The sequence below is a fragment of the Anopheles darlingi genome, chromosome 2 (assembly GCF_943734745.1).
Source record: "Anopheles darlingi chromosome 2, idAnoDarlMG_H_01, whole genome shotgun sequence".
In the NCBI taxonomy this organism is placed as follows: domain Eukaryota; kingdom Metazoa; phylum Arthropoda; class Insecta; order Diptera; family Culicidae; genus Anopheles; species Anopheles darlingi.
This window is the reverse complement of record NC_064874.1, coordinates 28,511,903-28,534,291: the sequence shown is the minus strand read 5'-3', so window position 1 is coordinate 28,534,291 and position 22,389 is coordinate 28,511,903. Positions and strand designations below refer to the sequence as shown.

General features: G+C 47.0%; 4 protein-coding genes across 5 annotated transcripts; 3 read left to right on the top strand and 1 right to left on the bottom strand.

Annotated features, from left to right (window-relative positions):
- The first annotated feature begins 145 nt into the window (after positions 1–145).
- LOC125949503 (uncharacterized) lies at positions 146–15,959 on the top strand. 2 transcript variants are annotated; one of them, XM_049676614.1, is made up of 4 exons: positions 146–792; positions 10,886–11,298; positions 12,290–13,627; positions 13,719–15,959. In XM_049676614.1, exons 1-4 carry the CDS (start codon positions 763–765, stop codon positions 14,701–14,703), a joined length of 2,766 nt encoding a protein of 921 aa, XP_049532571.1. In that variant the 5' UTR covers positions 146–762; the 3' UTR covers positions 14,704–15,959. The 2 variants fall into 2 exon arrangements, with proteins under 2 accessions (XP_049532571.1, XP_049532570.1); XM_049676613.1 differs by lacking the exon at positions 146–792 and adding an exon at positions 6,557–7,870.
- A 7-nt stretch (positions 15,960–15,966) lies between these two features.
- On the bottom strand, positions 15,967–18,295 carry LOC125949509 (vacuolar protein sorting-associated protein 33B). The gene is made up of 2 exons (XM_049676627.1): positions 18,032–18,295; positions 15,967–17,949 (listed from the first exon to the last, which is right to left on the bottom strand). Exons 1-2 carry the CDS (start codon positions 18,193–18,195, stop codon positions 16,074–16,076), a joined length of 2,040 nt encoding a protein of 679 aa, XP_049532584.1. The 5' UTR covers positions 18,196–18,295; the 3' UTR covers positions 15,967–16,073.
- Positions 18,296–18,534: 239 nt separating this feature from the next.
- On the top strand, positions 18,535–20,783 carry LOC125949519 (uncharacterized). The gene is made up of 2 exons (XM_049676639.1): positions 18,535–18,586; positions 18,663–20,783. Exons 1-2 carry the CDS (start codon positions 18,571–18,573, stop codon positions 20,510–20,512), a joined length of 1,866 nt encoding a protein of 621 aa, XP_049532596.1. The 5' UTR covers positions 18,535–18,570; the 3' UTR covers positions 20,513–20,783.
- A 113-nt stretch (positions 20,784–20,896) lies between these two features.
- On the top strand, positions 20,897–22,369 carry LOC125949546 (JNK1/MAPK8-associated membrane protein). Its single transcript, XM_049676678.1, has 4 exons — positions 20,897–21,272; positions 21,353–21,735; positions 21,813–21,947; positions 22,023–22,369. Exons 1-4 carry the CDS (start codon positions 21,037–21,039, stop codon positions 22,160–22,162), a joined length of 894 nt encoding a protein of 297 aa, XP_049532635.1. The 5' UTR covers positions 20,897–21,036; the 3' UTR covers positions 22,163–22,369.
- Positions 22,370–22,389: the final 20 nt, after the last annotated feature.

The window sequence follows — 22,389 nt, the reverse complement described above, 5'->3', positions numbered from 1 at the left end:
CCTTCCACAAAAGGGTCCTAATTTCCTCAACCCGGCCACGTAAACCTATCCAAGCATAAACTGGCATTATTTTTTTACGCTAGAGTTTGCGCCTCGTCTGGCACTGGCTACACGGGAATGAGCGGTTGACATTTGCCACGTCTCGGAAAACTGCCACTCTGAAAGTGATCGGTTTTTTATCGGCGATTTGCTTTCGCTGCTGCTTTTTGGGAATAAAACAACACAAAATATTCCTAAAACCGTTGCTACGGACTAGAGTGCTCGTGAACGGGTTGTGTACACCAAAAAGTAAAAGTGCGTTTCTGTGTTTCGAAGGTGCACAGCGTTGTAGACACGGCGGATACCGCAAGAATTGCGTCACTTTCGGCTTTTATTAGGTCAGAACTGGTGGAGAATAATAATAAGAATATATGCCGTGTTCAGGTAGGCCCGGGTCGCCTCTGAGAATTAGAGAAAAGGAATTGCATCATTGATTGAACAGAAATCGGCTATTAAGCACGGAAACGTAAACAAAAAGTGCAACCGATTTACTCGCCCATCCCGACCGTGAAAGAAGCAGTGCATAGCGCCATCCTTCATTGTTTTGTGCTGGCAAGTGGTGTATCTCGGTGGTGATTCATAGAGGTTGTACGTGTCGATTACGGTAAAGTTCGAGCCGCAGTGAAAGGGAATTCCCAGAAATCCTACTCCAGCGTAGTCCGCCAAACATCTTTCAGCACAAACTCGGCCCGCTTGGTGGTCAATGAAAGCAACGGTTACAACATGAGTATAAGCGACGAGAATGGTTTTTTGGTAAGTATATGTTTAAAATTTGCCTTTGCTTTGCTCGGAGCAATCACATAACTCTACCTTAATAGTCAGCGCCTATCAACTTCCGGCCCGAAGCGACGCTACTAATACGCACAATATGGTATGGTAGCAACCCGCTGATAAGCCCTACGGAACGTATCGTCAACCAGCATATGGAATGAAATTTGTTGGGTTGGGTATTTCCAGTGCCTTCACGAAATTCGTGGCACAAGGGGAGAGGACAAGGACTCGATGGTTTATCAGTTTTCTCTGGGGTCTTTTACTTGCTGTGGGATCTAAACAGAGCGGCGAGAGAGGAAGGGAGTATAGGAGCGTATTTTGCGATGCATTAAATGACGTGGCCTCAATCTGTGGCCATTATGGATGTTACCTTAAAATTGCATCAGCCTGATTGACTACCGCAGGGTTCGGCTGGATTCTTCATGAAGTTATAATGGAATGATATGGGACTGAGAAAAGGCCTTGATTGCCCGCATCGTCCGGGGAGTCTATCATTGAAGACAGACTTGGCCCATATTGGTCGGTATGTTTCAGATTTTAACAAGCATTCGATATACATATGCTCTAGTGCTCCCGCATTTAGTTTATTAAATTATCTTAGAAATCGTTAGTGTTATATATAACACATAAATCCCACAACAGTAACCCATCAACGATTTTCGTAAACACACGCTTTTAGAATTAATTGTAATACGTCTGAAGTCAATGAAATTGAAGATGCATTAGTTGTGTTAGGTATAAGTCTAGGACAAAGGATTAAGGTCACTAAGGTGTGGTACATCAAATCCCTGCAGATTAGATCTTCTGTAGATCACAAGCCGATTGAAGATGATTTTTTAATAAGCCAGTATCCTCTGATGATTGTCGTAGTTTCGACTTAGCGAAGTGCAGTACCACCAGCGAAAAATAAACAAAAATTTAGCTTAATTTTTCATGGTTGTTCTGTAAAGATGCGACAATTCAGATTGTAAATTGAATCTGATAGTTTAACGCAGAAGGGGAAAGATTTGTTAATCATTAACCCTGATATTACAAATAAGGTTATAAGTGGAATTGAAATTTCTTGTTATTATCCGACTAAAGGGACAGAATGCCTGGCTTACTTCTGTTCAATGCGCTGGAGATTGTTCAGTGTACCCACACGTTGAAGATCAAATGGGCCATGGGTTTCCCGCATAAAGTGCAATAGGTCACAATCTGTAGATCAAGGTGGCAGAAATCAAACATATAGTAACCATCAATAATGATTCATAAATAAACGTATCTTTCTGTAATGCAAGCCTTAAAACGTAGGCATTGTTTCACGATTAATCTGATTTTGAACTTCCGACAAGCTCGTCCACCTTCCTTCAATATACGATCATTCCATCATTTTTCTTAAAGCTTTAAAAGTATGCTACAACGAAGGTCGGAAGAGGTCATAAAAATCGGGATGCGAATTGGCGCCCCTTATACAATGTGTTATTGATCAGTCTTGGTAAATTCATTTTTACTGCGCATATTTGGTTCGTCCTCTCAAACCATCACCAAAAAGGGCATTGATCTAATTCATGACCCGAAGCAGAACATCTTATCACGCTGCAGGATGGACATCGGGTAGTGCATTAGAGGGTAGCTTCGTCATTCAGCACGAGGCAGGATGAGATGGATTCATTGCACCTTTTCAAAAACATTCCAAGTTCAAGGATGTTGGTTGCATTTTAGCAACAGTTTGCTGTATAGCGCGCATAAATGTGTGTGCACGAGTTTTATTTGCTCTCTGGAGCGATAAGGAATGGTGAAGCAAGCGGGTGCAGTGAAGAACACAGAAAGCATGTAGACATATTTTTTTTCGCAGCGTGGCACTTGAGAACCGGTGTTCAATCATAACCTTCAAGATTCCCGCAATGCTAGCTTACTGATAAGCCATGAGCGTGAAGAGATTAAACGTACCTTCTGGCAATGCGCTCAATAGCGGCTCCTTACGCAACGGTTGTATAAATGGTTGAAACAGATTAAGGTGATATTAAAACAGAATGTTCTGTAGCTCTACTTCAATTTAAATCATTTAGTTTAAGGAAATAAAGCGAAGGAAAGGGTTGCAACTTGGCCTAATTAGGACAAAAAACTGCGTAAATCGTATCGCATACCGTCGTTGAATAAATAAAACATGTTATCTGGTCCGAATCGCTCAAGATGGATTGAGTTTCCCCAGATATTTAAACAGTTTACAAGAAATTCCTAAGAGATTCACCATCCATACCCGACAAATATATATGGTCTGTGCTGCGCTAAGCACCGTTCAATTTCCAATGTTAGAACCCCGGAGCTAATTTGACGTTTCAGTGCTGAAGAAGGTATGACGAGGATGTTCTCCTAATCAATACTGTTTTCATATTCCGTTTTCTGTAAGCTTTCGTAAAAAGCCGGAACAACCGGTTTTAATGACGAATGTTCTAAATCGTCAAGAACGAGAGAAACTTCTTTTCTAGGCTAGAACTGAAATGGACCAGTTAGAAATATTGATTTTACCGGAAGATTGCTGCTGGAATTCAAATACAAATTTTTCGGGACTCGTTTTTTTTAGACACATGTTTCATTGAGTGTAACACCTCGATATTCCTTTAAAAAAAATACTCAAAAAATATTGACACGTCTAAGTAACTTGATATGTACGCTATTAGATGATTGGCGATCGGAATTGAAATCAGACACGATCGAGACACAAGACGATTCCACACAATTCGAGATTACCGAAGAAGATGTGACTTTTCTTTAGGAGAGAGCATTTTGCGTTGCGTAGCTATAGGCCGGTGTTAGTGCTACTGATGCGTATGCTTTAGCCGTGATTGGCTTCAAAGCATTGCTAAAGTTTTTTGAACTTTCCTGTATGCTGCTTCTTCTGACGCTCGCATTCGCGTCAGCTCGCGTTTCGTAATTTATTTACCCAACATTTTATTACTCCTCTCCGATTTTCATCGCTCTTTCCTGCTTGCTTTTCCGTCGATTCCAGCGCCCCGTTTGCTTTCCCTCTTTGGTCGCTGCGGCGCGGTTTTTCTCCTTCTTTACTCCTTTCTTTTGTGTAATTTCGTTTCCACTTCGTGGCTTCTTGATGCTGTTCCGCTCTGCCTTGCGCTCGATCTTGTTTTGTCCGTCCATCCGTCCGCCGTTGCTGTTTGATTCCTTCTTTCGGCCACAGGTGAGCGACCACCACTACTACCAGCCACCACCATCATCATCATCATCGTCAGGTTCAGTCGGTGGGGATGACGACGGCGTCCAACGGAGAAATAACGATGGTTTTACAATTTCTCCTTTCTTGAGCTGTTCGGCTATGCTGTGGCTAGTGAGCGATCTTGCGCTTCCACAACAGAACCTTCCTGCCCCCGGCACACCCGGAGCAGCATTATCATATTTCCCGTGTTCTGTCCACGCTCTGCCCCATTCGTACATCCTCGAAATGTTGCTTTTATCCTATTTTGTGCTTGAGAGCGATGTTTGGTGCGTGCAGGGTTGAAGAACCTGGCTAGAATTTTCCATCCGCTTCACGAGAGAAGCGCTTCAGTTGAATGTAGGTTGTGACGCTGGATGGAGCAACTCCCAGTTTGGTGCATATTTTTTACGCGTAACGTTACCAATACTGTGTCCCCGGTGTTTTCCTTGGCTCGTGTAGTAAGGAATTGTGTGTTTTGTAAAATGTAAACCAGAAAAGTGATTGCCCAGAAGCCCCAACCAGAGGCTATTCTCATCGCAAGCGCCATTATGGCACACTACGTAAGTAAAAGGGATGGTCGCGGGGTAGTTCTTGACGTTCTGTTCCGTGTCCATAGGTGTCGTTCGCTCTAAACTTCCCAAAAACGAACTCAAAACACACGCACGACGCTGACTTTTGCGGGTGAAGTCAGTATAGGGCCAAACAATTAGAACGGCCAACGGTATTCCATTAGCGTACCCCGACGACTGTGAGCATCGTTGCCGCGGGCTTGGCTCAGGGTGGCATAACGGAATCCGAATGCTTTTGCGCAGCGCTTCGCCGTCCATCGATCACCACCAGCATTGTACCTTGTGCGCGTGTGTATGATCGCGAATGGTCCCAAATGAGGCGCAAGGTAAAGGAAAATGGTGGCGGCACGAGCAGCGATGCATGCTGATTCATAAATTGAAACTGTTCTCGAAGCTTACTCTCCGAGACAATGTTTCTTCTTTACCTCTCGTACCTTAGGGTTCCCACAAGTGGCACCGCTTATCGTGTCCCCGTACCTTTTCAGGCACGCAAGGCTCGATTATCCTCCATTTGCTGCGCACGATCGGTGGCGGTGGCGGTGGCGGCGTATCTTATCACTCGGGCGAGTCGTTTGGAGGTCGCGGTCCCAATGTGTTAGCTTCTTCTATTCTTGGTGAAAAAGAGAGAGCGAGAGCGGGCTGCGCAATAAAACAATTTGCTCCATTGTGTTGTGATTGTGAAGCGCAGGTTGTAGAAACTTATTCTTCAGCTTGAGAAGAAGCATATCAATCGAACCTAATGGCGATGATGTTCCTCAGAAATGACTTCTTCGTACTACGTTCCACCGATCCCGGTGTTGCCTGGCGTGTCTTCTCTCCTCGACTCCACTTGTTATTACCACCAGTTCCTGGTCGAGCGTGAAAGTCCTTCAGCCTGTGAAGGAACAGGTACGGTCAGCGCAAGCGACAAGTACGCAGAACGAGCGATAACGGATCTTATCGGATGTGTTTACATAAGCGCCATTGGTTTGCTTCTAGCTCGCGGCAGCTTTATGACCAATCATAAACCATCAGCGCTTGTGAAGGGCCTTCCTTACCTGCTCACGTTCCTTGTAGGGTATTTCTCGATAAGATTGATCGAATATGATGCACCACGAGGCCTTTGAGCTCGCACCGGGTACCTAAAGGCCATTCTGATGCTTCCCCAGAAAACTGGGTTCCCAGCGTACACTCTGTTTTTATTTCATTCGGCGCTGATAACAGCTATCTAGGACCGAATTCTCCCCCACAGTCAAAATGTCCCCGTGGTTGGACCGCGAACAAACCGGGACGGTCTTTAATAGGATGCACTGCGCTTCGTGCGCCCAATGGCGACCTAATTCATTTAGACTTGCTCTCCGGTACGTTACCTTCCGAGACAGTTGGTTCGGATAATGATGTTGCGATCGTTTTTTAATGTATTTTTCGTCGGTCGAGCATCGGCTCCAGAGTTCTGTGTACCCAGTTATCATCGGTACATCGCTCAACGTAGGAGGAGGTAAATGTCGCCTGTCGCCGAATAGGTGTCCTTAAACCGAGTGGGTGGTGGTGATCTGTAGGGGTTGGCGACGGCAAACATAATGATGCATCGTGGTGTGTGCGAGACTCGCTCTACATTCACGCACAACAATTCCACTGGCCTATGAAAGACAGCCCACGGACAGGCACAACGAAGAGCACGGAAAGCGGTCTCGAGCAACTTTCGAGTGAAAGGGAGTGATGCGTGCTCTAGTAAGAAGAAGCCCTAGCCGATCGCGAAAACGGTAAGGCGACGGACGAGAAGAGGAGGAGGAGGAGGAGGAGGTACTGTCTTGCCTGGCCGGTGCACAGTGCGGTCCGGCAGGGTTGAAAGTAGGTGGAGAGAGACGCACCACACCCGTGACGCGCGTGTGCTAATATATGGCGCCCCGGGAGAGCGCGCCGACCAGCAACAGCGCCGTCGTGGCAACGGCGCTGCTGCGCGCGTGGTAATCAGCGAACCGGCGGACGAGATCGTCGGTTCCTACTCCGGTCACCGGTCGTCACTTACAGTTGAAGCTTCACGCCGTGCGGAGGTGTGCTGTGCTCGCCACCGGTTGTTCCATTTGCCGGTCGGACATTAGCTTGCATAGAGAAAGAGCGAGAGAGAGAGAGAGAGAGAGAGAGTGGAAGGTTGCGAGAATTTATCCTCGAATAATTATCTCACCGGGACCGCGAGTGATCTGACGAAGAGATGATGGTATTTCTGGGTAGCATTATGTGAAGCTGCTGCTCGCACCTTTTGATCGACGTTACCGCACATAAAGCGCATTGGCCAAAGGAAAAATAATTGCCACGTACACGATCCCTCGCCCATCTGTTTCTCGCATCGATCGAGGTTTATATGAGTGGGGAAGACGCCGTGCACTCGATCGCTTGCCAGCCGTGGCGAGAAAAGTGTTCAATGAAACAAGGAAAAACGGTGATCGGTGCCACCACGCTACACCACACAATCATCGCGAAACATAAAGTGGTGGAATAGTGTAATCGTGGACGACCCACTACGGGCACACGATTATCAAGTAAAGTGTCTGTCCCCGTGTGGTTGTGGCTGTGTATACAGTGAAGTTATATGCGTAAACCGGGAAAATGATGCCCAAATTGTCAAACCGCTTATCGCCCAACTCCGACCAGCGCCGCTGCCATTGGTTGCCGAGGGAAGAGATGGCACAGGGAACGTTACGTCTCGGATAGACCAGTACGGAGCGCCGGGGTCAGATGAAAAATTCATTATTTTCTCAAGACCAGCTCAGCGATCATCATCCATCTGGTTGTTCGGTTTCTTCGGTCTAGAGGCAGACCATGCTCCGTTGCGTTGTGTGTAACGAAAACTGTGCATCAAGTGGCGACGATTAACACGCGGAGTAGGCTATGTGGTGCGGACTCGCGACAACTCCTTTCCGAATGCGGGCACACCCCCCGGGGGCCTGACATAAAAATCCAAAAACCATTCGACCGGAAACAGTGAGTGAGAGTTTTTGGGCCCACTGCGGGCGCTAGTGGTGTGGTGGCTGCTGAATTTAGGAGATCTACTCCAGTGCAAGTGATTTTGTTTTTGTCAAGCGAAGAGTAAAGTTGAGCTACGGAGCCATCCGAGATATTCATATTATTCGGTCTGGCGGTTGCGCAGCGTAAAGAAAAACGGGTGTCGTTGGTTCGTGAAAAATTGCCGATGTCATTAAATTTGGCCACTACTAGCAGCGGCCAGTGAAAATTGTACGAGATCTACCGAGAGAGAAAAAAAACAATCGAATCGACGAATCCGACCATGGAGGGAGATATGAATAGTTTTCTCTTTGGCGTACGTATCCTACGGGTGTATCATTACATTTATAGCAGATTAAGCAATACAAGAGAAAAGTCACGTCTCCTAAAGTGTTTATTTGTTGTATATCAGGATGGTGTGTGGTTATTATAAGTTACGTCCCAACAGTCAGAGTTGATTTCTCGTGCATAATTCCTCCGAACGCGGGTTGGATCATTGTTTGAATACTACAAGTATGTACAGCTGTTCTAATGCTCTTGTTTGGATGTATATGACAAGTTTCAACATCTGCCAACTGCATTATCTAATGCATTACAGACAATAATTGTGAACCTCGTGGCTGCTAGAGCATTCTTTGATGAAAACCCAGTCCTATATAACGATTGACAACGATGACAAGAACAAATTTAACTTGAAGTACATACATGGAATCAAAGATGGCTTATTAAATAAGGAATGGCCTCGCGTTTGTCGCCAGAAGTGGATGTTATTATGACTTCAACTCGAGCATTTCCTTCCTACGGGTACAACCTTTAAAACTAGACCACCCATTTTCCCTGTAAATATTGTTTATACAAAAGTGCAAACTCAAAAAGTAAGTTGCGCCGCTCGTCGTCGGCTTGATAGAGAGAGAGAGAGCGGTGAACGGCGACAAAATGTACCACGTCAACAGTAGGCCGGCGTGTTGAAGCGGTTCAACATACTCGCAAACCGACCATGTCGCTTAGTTGCTGAGTGCGCGAGGCCATCGCTAGTCACTTAGTAGTATGCACAAGTGTTGGTGGAGCAGCGCGATGCGAAGCTCCAGCAAGTTGCCACCCCACTCTCACGGGAAGGGGGACCACCTTTTTTATGTAGCCGGTCTCTCTCACTGTTCGTCTGAGTCTGCGTGACATGCTAGTAGGTGTCCAATCAAATCTGAATTGGGAACAAAAAAGCACGTGCTCGCTCTGGAAACTGTCGACGTCAGCAAACTTGCTCCGTCGTCTGTGGCGCTTGTTCATTCGTTTGCTCTAGCTGCGTTTGCGGGGTGATATCTTATTGTGGCTGGCACTCCAAATCCTGTAGCGATCGAAGACGAAACACTTCTTCTTCTTCTTCAAAGTGTACGCCCAAGAATGCTCATTTGGTCGGTCAATGAGAAAGAAGCGAGGGTAGGACGCGCTGAAACCGATAAACCGAAACCGGTTTCATGCCGGTATTTTAATGTATGCATCTATCCTTCTCCCGGGAGCTTCTCAATGACGCAACCGGCCGAGAGAAAAGTTATTGAGAGATTTGTACCTCTCCCATTTTACCTTTAGGGGGAGCAGCCAGTTAAGGATTTGCCTATGATGACGTACAGCGTGTTTGAAGCCTTGTATTGGATGACCTCAATCTGGGCTCGGCTTGGCATAACGTCTGCCGAGGGTCATTGGTACCCACCTATCATCATCAAGGCCGGACTAGCTTTGTGCTGCATGCCGAAACCACACCTCACCGTCATGACAAACCGCATTACGGCATGTCTGCCACAAGCCAGAATAGAAATGCTTGCTCGTTGGGGTGGCGGTAGGATGGGGCAATGAAACGACGGCCAAAGAACGACGGCCCGGTTTCCCGATTCTTCTGTCGCGCTTTCTACTTCGTATAACAAACAACATACGCCTTTCTAGATAACGGGACATTCGACATTCTTTGCGTCCGTTTGGTTGGGGAACATACAAAGCATCGTTTTGTCATTCGTGAGGCGTCCATTTGAGCTGAAAATTGTCTACGATAGTCTAAGCTCAATGCGTTATTGAAGGAATGCAAGAGAATGAAATAAATAATATTAAATACCGTTTGTATTTTGTACCGGCAGTGCATTCGGCTTTTTATGGGAACTGCAATTCTCGGACAAAAATCGTACATTCTTACCTTATGCTTCGGGTTCGGAAAAATCCGGTTGACCCCATTATTTTTGTCGCCGTACGATCCTTAATACATTGCTATGCCTGCGATCGCCCTTGGTTTGTTCATTAATCCATGTATACCTCTATAAAAACCAAGCATTTTTCAAACTCTACATCCTTGAGGAATGAATTGCATCCATAAAATCCCTTCCATCCCCAATCTAGCGTTTTGAAATGGAACATTTCTACTTACGTGACATACACCTTAACCTTTCACTGCCGGTTAGGCCATTTCTGAGCCACCGGCCACGTGCTTCTTGCTGTTCTTTCGTTGGTGGTATTTCATCAACCAAACCGGTTCCCACTATCTCGAGGAGCTGCAGCACCATTCACTTGCGGTGTTGGCCCGTTGGCCGGTGCCCCAGACCGTTCGCACCAGATTGTCTGTTCATGAACCGGTGATATTTATCCTCGTGGATTCCTTATGTCTGGCTGTGAACGAAATCTGGTTCGAACGATTTTTTTTCACCACCCCGAGAGCAGAGTCCTTTCCACAGGATGTGTGCCACAAGAGTCTGTGCGGAGCGCTTTTGCGTAACTGGCGGGGTATTAACGGGATCCTTTCACTGACTCGATGTGCTGCGATCGTTTGATATGGTGCGCCTGGTGAGCGGTGCATTTATCCCGAGTGAAAGTTGTAAAAGAAATGTTTTAAACCATGACTCGTTGCTTCTTTTGATCGACAATTTTCATGCCATACGAGCACGTAGGTAGTAGCTAGAGCACCAAATTGGGTTATCTTCCAAATAGCGGTCGCTCGACCGGCGGCAGATGAGGATAAGTTCGTTAGATGCGGTGAGGTTTGATCCTCGAAATGTGACGTCAGTGGCCATCGCACCCTAGGGCATGGTTAGTGTCGTTGCTAATTGAATATTGCACAATAGGCCCCTAACTATGAGAAGAAACCACCCAACACGTAACAAAATCCCCGCTGTAAGGCTTCCTTTTTCACAAATTGCATAATGAATGGTCAAAGCATAGCAGCACTACTGGAGTCGACGTGCTTTGTGACTGATTAGGGGACGGTCGCTCGTTGTACATGCTTGTAGGCTCCGTTCTCTATGTCTTGTTCTAATGGTTTATGTTATTCTTTTATTTCCATTTTTCCTTCCTACAGCAAGATTGGCCGGCAGATGATTTTATGGAAAATCTGCTGAAGATGAACGTCCCACCGATCTTCGGTGACGGGACGGTCACGGGCGACGGCGGTGGTCCAGATGAGCTGGACGATTTCATGAGCCGGCTCAGCTATAGCTATCCAACGGGGACCGATCTCGGTGATCAACCGATCATGTCCCCACTGTCGTCTCACTCCGGATCGGACCAGGAGTTTCACGGTTTCCCGAGTGTAACCGGAAGCAGCAGTGGCACCTCCTTCGATGGTTTCGATGATAGTGGTACCGTCATGCACGTTGCACCCAAATCCGAGTTGGACCAGGATTTCGGCATGCTGGACATGCTGATCTCTTCCGATCAACCCCTATCATCAGCCGCCTCCGATAGCGGACTGTCTAGTGACCATCTGGATTTGTAAGTATAACCCATCAGTTTAAATTCGATCCGTTGTTTTGCAGAACTTGATAGTGATGGCCCTGAAATATTAAAGCAAATACTGTAGACGTCTTGGTGCCAAACTAGAAAGGGAATCTAATGATTGAAAGCGGTGTATCAAAGTGAATGCCATTCTCCTTATGCACAAAAGGGAAAGGTATCGCGGTGGCCTCGAAGGATATGTTTTTTTATGTATGATCCGCGGTCTGAATGAGATTCCGGTCAGTATTAGATAGAGTAAATGTATGTTACTGCAATGGTGACAAGTATATGTATATGAGGAATAATTTGTCGGTTGAAAACGGATGTTACTCATGAACGATGCATATGCACTGTAGATCTTAGACAGTGGATTCAACTTGGTTGTCTCGTGAAGCATTCGGCATCTTTGCTTTAATTCTCTCCACTCAAATGCAACGGTGGATCGTCAGCAACAGTGCTGTGTCGCAAAGAGCAAAACCAACAAGTAGGTCAACATGAGAACACAGGCTAAATTATGCTCTCGGCCAGAAACGGCCCACGGTGCAGTCGTTGCTTTTGGCTGTGCTGATAAATATAGGTCCGTGCGTCCTTCGCAAACCGGGTACACGGTTCGACCATTATGATATGATGGTTGTAACAGTACATTGAATAGCATCCCGTTTGTTTGAAGTTACTGGTTTATGATAAAATAAAATGAATGAGAGTTTATTGCCAAAAACGTTATCAATCCTTAGCAATAGCAATTTTCAAGCATAGTTATACTTTTTGCACGTTAAATTTTCTAAGAAAAAAGAATGTTTTTAGAAGCAGCTCGATTATAGGGAAATCAAAAGCGCATCTTGACTTGACGATCGATTCGTCATTTTTTAGTCAAAATTTGTCGGCTTAACCGAAAAATTTCGCAAAACAATCGGGATAAGGTGCTCAATCTCGGGTTCCAGTCTGATTAACATCGCTTTCGTTTCTATTATTTTAATTCCTTTTTAAGGGACCCAAACACCGAATACGACGTTCTAAGCCCCGCACTTTCATCGCCCGGTCCATCCATAAGCGAGCGTGGCGGTCAGAACTCGCCATCGCACTACGCGAGTTCAATAGAAATGCAGCAACCGGTTTCGATGCAATCACATTCAGCGGCTACACTTTCTCATGCACCGGTCGTTGTCCAGTCACTTACTCCGCAAAAATCAACCCCGGTGCAGATTCAGACCGTTCCACAACAAGGAGTTCCGGCTCGTACCATTACTCTGACAAAACCGCAAACTAACAAAACCGTAACGGCCGTGAACGTCGCCCCGACAACAGCGACATCAGCTAAATTGCAACAACCGCTGGTTGGTGTCAAAACCCTTATCAGCAACGGCGGGGGAACTAAGAAGATTCTTCAGAACAGTTCTACACCAGTCGGCCAGCAGCTCGTTGGTGGCACCGGAAAAGAATTCAGAATCATTCGAATGGCCACGATGAAGAATGGGCAGACGGTAGCGGTAACGAACGGGCTTACGCCGGTTTCTTCAACTAACACGGCCGCTATGTCCAACAAGAAAATTACTCTCCAAGTAAAGAACGCAACAAGCACGACGGGAGCTACGGTCGGCCCGAAAGGAACCACCGGAACGGTTCTTTCGAAAAATGTAGTTGTTACGTCGGCGGGCGCCTCTACCGGGTCATCCAATGTTTCCGGTGTGCGGAAGATCATTCGAATGCAACAACAAACGAACCAAAATGGCCGCTCGATATTGCTTCCCCTTTCGATACAGGATCTTCGTTCGATTAAGATTGTTAACACAAACAATATGAAGAGCAAACCGGCAAACATTAAACTGGCGGCCGCCAGCTTGCTACAACGCTCCAAGCAGGGGCTGGTGCAGGGTAATATAGTTCTGACCAAGGAGCAGCTGTTTGCGGAGGGAGATGGTGGACTGTCAGATGCGGCTCCCAGTAGTTCGTCGGATTCGGAGAGCTATGTGTTTGACGATATCATACAGCAGAGCAACTCGATGATAGCCGAGGCAGAGCGACACATCATCAGCGATTCGGACGTTGAGCCAGATGGTGATGACATCGCGGATGATGATGATGACGATGGAGAGCTGGATGAAATCGGTAAAGGCCGGAACCGGAATGGCACCTACCAGAAGCTCGTACTAACGAACGAGGAGAAGAGGCTGCTAGCCAAGGAGGGTATCTCGCTACCGACGAGCTACCCGCTAACAAAGCATGAGGAGCGCGAGCTGAAGCGAATCCGACGCAAGATTCGTAACAAAATCTCGGCCCAGGATTCCCGCAAACGCAAGAAGGAGTACGTCGATGGACTAGAGGAACGGTAAGCTCTCGGTTTTCATACATATTTTCGCCCATTTGGCGCAGGGTATCGGGCCAGATATTAACGTAGATTTCGTTTTTGCATCTTTCAGCGTTAAGCAGTGCACGGAAGAGAACCAGAATCTTGTGAAACGGATCAAGATTCTGCAAAGCCAGAATCATGATTTGATCAGCCAGATGAAGCGCATCCAGTCGCTGTTGACGAAGGGTACGAGCAAAACGACACAGCCGGCCACCTGCCTGATGGTGCTGCTGATCAGCATGGCGCTCGTAGCCGTACCGAACCTGAAGCTCGGAAACACGACGACCCAGCAAAATATTCAGGATTCCATCGAGATGTCGGAGCTGATGCAGGAACCAGCCAACGATAAGCTGCAGGTGACAGCGGCGGCCGCGGCAACACAGTCAAACCGTCGCTCCCTGCTGTTCGATACCAAGGAGTCAGCCGATGAGGAGCTGAATTTCGAGGAAATCATGTCATCCTTCAATGCGAACTCGCTGATTGCCAACGAGCACGACTACTTCACTGAGATGGACAGTCGCCAGATGCACGAGCAACAGCCGTTGGCCAAGCGACCAAAGCTCGCCACACCGACGCTCATCGAGTACGATGTAGATGATGACCTGTGGAACGGAGGAAGCAATACGCGCATTAAGCAGGAACCACCGAGTAACGGTGGCCACTGTGTGGATGCTGCAGAGTTGTTTCAGCAAAAGTTCCGCGAGTTCCAGGATGTACTGCATCGATCGACGCTGGAAGAAAGCTTCTCGGTTGATGCTTCAGTAAAGGCGGAGACTGTTAAGTCGCCCACCAGCGAGCTGATCGTTGATCGTGATCTGCTCGATCTCGTTGCCACTAAGAATAACGGGTTGCTGGAATTAAACATGGACACCTATTCGAACGTCCTGGCGGAAAATGACTACGTGGTGCCCGGCGGAATCAATCTGCTTGCAATGTCTCCTTCGGCCAATGGCGGCGACAACGATGCCGGACACGATGGTTCGGATGTTCCGAAATTGAACGCCTCTCAACAGATCCAGCAGCAGCAAAACAACAAACGCAAGCTGCTGCTGTAAGTGAGTTTCTAAAGAGTTTGAAAGAGAGAGAGGAGTTCGAAACAAACGAATAACACACCACAGGCTGTTAGAAACGCTTCGCGTCCATCGAGAGCATCGTACTAGAGCAGGATTCACTCTTGGACGGAAGGAATATTTGTAGATATTGGGTGGTTCAACGATAGTCCCGCTAATTTTTAAGACATAAAGTAAGTCAGAGACAAACCCCATTTTGGATCATGATAAGTCGTAAAATCTTTCCCTGTTACGATAAGCAAGGGAGTGTCGGAGGGCTCGCTGCTAAAGATGCATTTTTCTCACGTTTATATGCGTTGGAAACCAACCAGAATTTGCTATAAAGGACCTTCCGACGGAAGTTGGATGGGTTCACCTCGTAGCTCGGACCGCACGATCGCTGATCAGTCGGTTGTTTCGGGCGTTAAGTGTTATATCTATTGTATCGTTTAACGTCCGGTTCGTGGTTCGTTATACGTGTTTTGTTGTAAGAATTCTTTAAACATTCAAGTATTGTAACGCATATGTAGGCAGATGCTTCGTCTTCCTTCCTATTGGCTTAAGCTGTCGCTGTTTCCATTAATTGGTGCTTACCCCCTCATCACGCACGCTGTACGTGCTCTTGAACTTTCTGTTATCGCTCATTACGTTTGTCTTAGCGACTATGTTAATACTATATATTATATTTATAAGCTTATTGAGATGAGCTTTTAATGTGCAATTTATGTTTTTCGACAATATTTTTACGTTTCGTTTTCAACCGACCATCAAACGACAACATTTTTAGGCGTAAACACCGGGAAGATATTTTTCCCTCTTTTCCCCAATTCTCTTTCGACCTCGTGACGTGCACTATACTAGATGTTTTTTTTTTCATTATCGATCGTTGCATAGTCCAGCACCGTGTATCTACTAATACCGCTAGCGATAACTTGTTATATAAAGCACTGTGTTGGGAATCTAGGATGGTTGGATGGTTAGTTTGGTCGTCATAATTAAGTGACTGCACCATTACGCACCAGCATTGCATTAGCTTATCCTGCAGCAAAACGTTCTTTACTGTATCTCCATTCATCTATAGGCGTATTCGTTTGACTTGAATGGAACATAATGCTTAAAGCCTTTTGCTCCTGTAATGCTATTCGATGGTCCACGCTAAGGATAGCGTCTCACTATTAAACAAGTGCATATTATCAAGCTAGTAATTATATCAGCCAACCAACATCTTTCTAGTATATCTAAATGATAATAAAAACTGTTGTACATAAAGAAGATTGTCGGAGTCAAGGACTGCATTTATTTCGGTTTTAATGGCGGTTTTTGTCCGAAATGCATACAACGACGACGTTGGAGCGAAATCTCAACCAGCAGTACACTTAATGCACAGCACTTTGAATCAGATCGTGACCGGCGATAATGCGATCGGAAGAGAGTACAATCTTCGCCCCAATGGTACGCTCGAGCAGATGGCAGGCCGCAATTTCCGCGTACGTAATGCCACCGACGACAAACACGAACATTGTTTTCTCTCGGAATGGCAGCAGTTGATTCAGCGTCGTCTTATGGCTGCTGGCAGCCAGCTCCTTAATGGGACGCGGTTCTGCTATACTACTCAGTGCTCGCCCGGACACTTTTAATCGCTCGAGATGTCCCAATCGGGCGTTTAGATTGTCGAAGCTTGACGCACCGAATATCATGCTGGTGAGCTGAGTGATCAGTGGAATGTAGTTCCCGTTGAATACGTAGCTGGGACACGCCTTACCGGCCCGGGCCGCCGTTCCTTCGCCCGCACCAATAAGAATATTTTCCCGCTGCCCTGCGTTACCGCTGGCCGTTGCTTCCACAGTAGTGGTGTCTGTTGGCAGCTGCTTCAGCTTGTTCGCTTCGAGTTGGAACGGCGTTTTCAATGTGGGAATAGATATTTGGGATAAAATCTTGGTTTTGCTGAGATTCGTCGTATCGGGGAAAAGCTTGGCTTGGTAGAGATTGTGAAACACTGTTAGATTACCGTACCCGAATGCATTCAGGTAACCCATCATTAACTTCGTCATGTCTTCCGGTACTAAACCAATGGTGACATGGTAGAGACACATCAATCGTAGCGTATTGTAGCGATGTGCATCGCTGCTGAGCAGCTCCATGATGTAGTTCATGATTTGCTTTCGGTTCGTGTTGGTCAGGATGCTTTCTTCGATCATCTGATGCTTCTCGAAGTTGCCGCCGATCTCCTCTACGATCGTTTCACAGAGGCGCAGATGTTTGAACAATTCCCTTTTCGCAGCCGCCACCTTTGGTAGCTTGTTCGTGACGTAGTCTTTCATTTCGTTTAGCTTCATTTCCCGCGAGTAAGCTTTTCCTTCGAGTCCGAGCGTTTTGGCCTGGGCACTAAGCATGCTGATCACTTCCGAAAAGTGCCGATACTTGTGTTCGAGATAGATTGCATCTTGGGCACCGCTCATCCGTAAACTTGATGTCTCCTGACCGCTGCCACTAGCAGCTTGCGAAGCCTCCTTTGCCGCCCAAGGGCCGTCTTCTCGTAAAACGGCCAGTTTACCCGTCTTTATCTTGTTGCTTTCTCCGTCCACCACTAGAAACCCTGAGTTTAGCGTTTGGATTTCTACCAGCAGCCCACTGTAGACGACGGACGTTAGCAGGCAGGCGGGATAATCACGATCCCGATCTATAATTAGCATCGTGGAGAATGCTGGTTCCTTTGATGGAGCCTGTGGTTCATCTGGTTTACATACCGCCGATCCCACCCTTTTGCTTGTCTCGATACGTTGCACCATTTGCAGGATTTTCTCCGCGTTTTCCCCAAGACTAAAGATGAGATGGGGTTTGCCCATCACCAGATTAAAGACTCGTACGCTCTGGGCAATCGATGCGAGCAGGGTGGTATCGTGGCGCACGAACACGTCGGCAAACACATTCGGCAGCTCCAGACTCAGGATGGAGTCATCGAGTAGCAAAAAGTCCCACTGAAAGTTGTACAGCTCAACGATCCCGTGCAGACCCTCCTCCTCTAGCAGCTGTTCGAAGCTGGCCAATACAAAGGGAAACACAAGCACGTGGTACTGCTTGGTCCGTATGTCTGGTTCCATCAGGCTGCTGGTTTGGCTCTGGTAACCACTGATCTGATCCAGCACACTCTTGAACGTGAGTAGGCTCGAAGTGATAAAGTACACGAACTGCTTCCGTTTGGGCGGTGGATTCTTGGGATCGAACTTGAAGATCTTATCAATCCCCTTCTTTCTGAAACGATCAAACGAGAAACCGGTTAAGATTGTTCATGAAATTGTCCACAAAAACGGTCATGCACCAAAACACGACTTACCGCAACCAAGAGGCCCCGCAGACATGTTCCAACGGTTTGATGAGCGCTGATTCGATTATCAAATCCTTTTCCGAGGGAATGGAGTAAAATACGTGCTGTAGCTTCTCCTGGGCGATCTGCCGGAATCCAAGCAACAGCTTTCCGGTGGGTTGAGTGGATTCCATTGCGCGGCTTGTCGTCGACGATCACCACCAGTTGAACCGCCGGGAGTCATCGAAATCGAAGTAAACTCGGCACAAGGTGACTCTGCCCAAAAAACATTCGCTGACCTCTGGCCGATTATTGCACATTTTCGAGTCATCACTTTTTTTTCGTGAGTGTGTTCTTTTAATGGAATTCGTTTTGAACGTTCGCTTTTCATTGAGAAAAAATAGAAATTGAAGAAAAGTTATCCAAATTTCTCTACAACCCGTCGGTAACAGCCATGAGTACAACCCTACAATAGCGACTGTCAAACGGCATTTGTTTACCGCGAAAAATTTTTTTGGTGAAGGAAGTGGATCGACCCAAGCTGCGGATTCCAGTCGATTAGGGGCATAATGGATAATGCATCGGGTAATTGTGGAATCGTTAGTGTTAAGAGTGGGGCTGCTTCAGCTGATCTAATATTGGATTTCTTCCTAAACACCAGATGACAGCAACGGAGCATCTCGGCGAAAAAGCCACCAACCGTACACGCGCGAGGACTTGAAAAGCGCTGTTAGCAAGATAGTCGAAACCGGTATGTCGATCCGCCGGGCGGCATTCGAGAGCAACATCCCCAGAACAACGCTGTCAACGTACCTACGATCGGCCAGCTACGCCAAGGCTAGCAAGCTCCTGCCCAACGAAGAGCAGGCACTGTACCTAGCGATGACGGACTGCTGCAAGCGCGGGTTTCCGATTCGAAGGCGCTTCGTACAGACGGCGGCCGAAGCTTTGATGCAGAAATCGGGCTCTACCCAGCAACGTATGCACCCCTTCCAGGAGAACGAGTTTGGGCGCCGCTGTTTCCTCAAGTTTGCTCGTCGATGGCTATCGGTCGATCAGGAAAAGGATCGCAAGTATCTGGGACAAATCGCGGGAGATTGGTTCCTGCACATCGAAATGTATCTTAAAGAAGCAAATCTGCTTGACATTTTGAAGCAACCAAGGAGGGTTTTCTTGTGCGATGAGTTGCGCTTTCGCGAGCGCGTTGAAATGCCGGAGAGTGTGCGAGGTTTGTTGAAGCAGATGACTATGCTGTACACGTTTACTGCGGCCGGTGAGCATTTGTCGCCTCTGCTCGTGTATCCCTTTCAACGTGACATACCGGCTGATATCGTGCAGGCCGCACCCAAGAACTGTGCCATCGTAGCGCACGAGCAGGGCCTGGTAACGCCAAAAACGTTCACCGCATACCTGGATAAGGTGGTGGACAAGTATGTGGCAGCGAACGGTATCGAGAAGCCCATTCTGCTGTTCGTAGATGAATCGAAGATAGAACTAACGCTTCATTTGCATAACTCCTGCAAGCGATTGGGCATCGTTCTGCTCGGCATAAGCGCGTCGCAGGTGTGCAAACCTACGTTCAACGTGTTTAACGACATTTGCGCTGGTTGGGTACAAGAGGTGCCACGCTTCCAGGCAGATACGGGACGCTCATTCACATTGGCCGATTGTGCTGGACTCATGCAGACCATAAACCAGCGATACATCAAGGCGGAGGTGGTAGTAAAAGACTTTGGAAACAGCCATCTGTGCCCTTGGAAAAGACCCTCGTTTGAGCCGGCGGAACGTGCAACAGCCAGCAGCGCCGTTGCGCACAGCAATACTACTCAGGAGGATTGGAACACCGAGAACGAAGTGGATGACGAAGAAATGGACTTGGAGATTGAAAATTTCCTTGAGAATGTTGACGGTTGGTCGGATGATGATTACTACGAACCTGAGGCCGAAGGTGAAGAGGCTGCCTTCGATGATCACGATTTTGTAGACGGAGACAATGATGAGTATGTAGGCGATGAGCACGAGGGGGCAAAGGTCACAGATTGGCATTCGATAAACCAATCAGCAAAAGAAGAGCAAACGTCCAAAGAAACGTCCGCGCCGATTGTACCGGAAGGCTCTAGCGCCTCTGCGGTACGCGTGAATAGTACCAAAGCTAACCCAGTCAATGGAGTGGAGAAAAAGGATGAAAAGAGTCAACATACCAGGAATCACAATGAGGCTAATGCTGGCGAGGAAGGCGGGTCCTCACAACAGCAGACGAACAATAATACGGACGACGAGGCAGATGGCCCACCAGATGATATTGATATCAGTATTAACTTCATCGATTTCAAACGTGCCATTGGCAGTGAGCTAACGGAGCGGTTCGAACGAAAACTCGAAAGCGAGAAGGGAGTAGAGCTGGCAAATCATGCCGAGAATGTACTGTTCGACATTTATCGCCAATTCCGGTGCGATATTGTTACCGACAGCGACGATGATTACGATATAGTGGAGATCGGAGACGATTGATACAATTCCCTGCCGGAGTAGGAAGTTACTCTTTAGCAGCAATGGTCACTATCTTATCGCTTTTATCGATACATTCCAGTGTCATGTCATACTATTAAGGGTATTTTTACATTTTTGCCTAAATCTTAGCCGTAGTGAAGCACAAAACCAAAAACCCATTGACCTTATTTATTTATTTTAATTATGCCCCTTGAATTTCATTTATGTAATATAAGGATCAAATTGTCATGCTTTTATGTATTCTCGAATAAAACAGATTCTTCGAGTTGCTTCGCACCGAAAGCGGTTGCTGGGTCTTATCTGTTCCGGAAAGAAATCGTCCGTTGGCCGCTTTGAATTCTTTGTGAAAAGCGGAAGCAACCCTGGAATGGTGACAGGCCTTTGTTATTGTTTTGTTGTGTCGGCCGGGACAAATCGAATCGAATCGAACCGGAGCAGGCCAACTTCCTGGGGCGCACCCGACGATATGGAAACATTTGAGGGAAAGTAAGTAGCAGACCGTTGGATGGCACCACATCGACGCAATGCTAAAAATGCTAGACAAATGTCCCGGGCTTTACTGCGGACGAACGTTTCTCGCGAATGGATCGCTGAGTGAGTGTGGCGCTTGTCTGCGGGGTTTTCGGGTCAACGAGCGGTACGTTTGCTCACCGTGCGAAAATGACCTTACATCACACGACTGGCTGTATCTTGGCTTTATGGCTTTTCTGCCGCTGCTCGTCCACTGGTTTTGTATCGATTTTAATGCTCACCTAACCAAGTAAGTTATCGTGTACGCTTCGAGTAATCGTCGTTTTAGGACAGTTCACTCATGGAAAGTGTTCGATTTGGTTTGCACAGGTTTACGAAGGGAGAGCTGATACTACACGCCAGCGCCTGCATAGAGGTTTTCCTATCTGCGTTTTTAACGATCCTGTTCACCGATCCCATCTGGGAGTTACGCATCAACTCGTGCGGCGTTCGAAAGCTGTCTGACTGGTACACGCTGTTCCACAATCCCACACCCAACTATGAGACGACACTTTATTGCACGCAGGAGGCCGTGTATCCGCTGCAGACGATGATCTTCGTGTTTTATCTTTTCTGCGTCACCTTCATGATGATCATTCGCCCTGGTTTGAACGTAAAGTTCCTACCATACCGGGGCAAGCTGGCCGTTTACTATGCGCTGTACATATTCCCCATTCTGGCGCTACTGCATGCCGTCGCCGGTGGACTTATATGTAAGACACAGGCAGCCATAAAAAACACGAACGAGAACAACCGTCGGAAAATGTTCACACATGCGATTCCGTTTCAGATTACTCATTTCCATATCTTAGCATCATGATTTCGTTGGTCTCGAATGCGTTACATTTTTCGCTTAAGCTCGATCCCACCATGAAGTCGCTGTTAGAAACATCCATCACACAGATGCGAAATGCGACCATAATACGTAAGTATCCGACCGTGTAGCCTTCGTTGCCAGCAAATTAGTATATTTGTTATATCTGCTTGTCTCTTTGGACAGTTGGACACTGGGTGCTGCTTGCCTACGGTATTGTGTCGATTCCGTACGATATATCGTACTTTTCATTGCTGCTCGTACCGGTGCCTGCGTTGTTTTACATCTTCACTGCGAAATACACTCATCCGGATAATTTTAAGTAGCCATAATCATGGTCGGTCGATCGAATTGGCAAATCTGCCTAGATGTTATAAAGTTTTTTGCGAGATTAGCGTGTATGAATAAACTCCAAGCAGGCGGTACTAGCTGTCTGTCGAACTGAAAACCTAGAGTATCGCAAAATTGCCGGAAAAGTAGCCCACTATCTAAAACCGCTGTCATTTGCAGTCTAATTGTCATCCATTTATAGAAAAAAAAAACGATTGCAACT

Excerpts from the sequence above, each read along its gene's own strand:
- LOC125949509 (XM_049676627.1), bottom strand. The coding sequence starts at position 18,195 with ATGGAATCCACTCAACCCACCGGAAAGCTGTTGCTTGGATTCCGGCAG. Across the intron at positions 17,950-18,031 it reads TGCGGGGCCTCTTGGTTGCG|AAAGAAGGGGATTGATAAGA; the intron begins GTAAGTCGTGTT and ends TGATCGTTTCAG.
- LOC125949503 (XM_049676613.1), top strand. The coding sequence starts at position 7,838 with ATGGAGGGAGATATGAATAGTTTTCTCTTTGGC. Across the intron at positions 7,871-10,885 it reads TGAATAGTTTTCTCTTTGGC|CAAGATTGGCCGGCAGATGA; the intron begins GTACGTATCCTA and ends TCCTTCCTACAG. Across the intron at positions 11,299-12,289 it reads TCTAGTGACCATCTGGATTT|GGACCCAAACACCGAATACG; the intron begins GTAAGTATAACC and ends TTCCTTTTTAAG.
- LOC125949546 (XM_049676678.1), top strand. The coding sequence starts at position 21,037 with ATGCTAAAAATGCTAGACAAATGTCCCGGGCTTTACTGCGGACGAACG. Across the intron at positions 21,736-21,812 it reads CGTCGCCGGTGGACTTATAT|ATTACTCATTTCCATATCTT; the intron begins GTAAGACACAGG and ends ATTCCGTTTCAG. Across the intron at positions 21,948-22,022 it reads GCGAAATGCGACCATAATAC|TTGGACACTGGGTGCTGCTT; the intron begins GTAAGTATCCGA and ends CTCTTTGGACAG.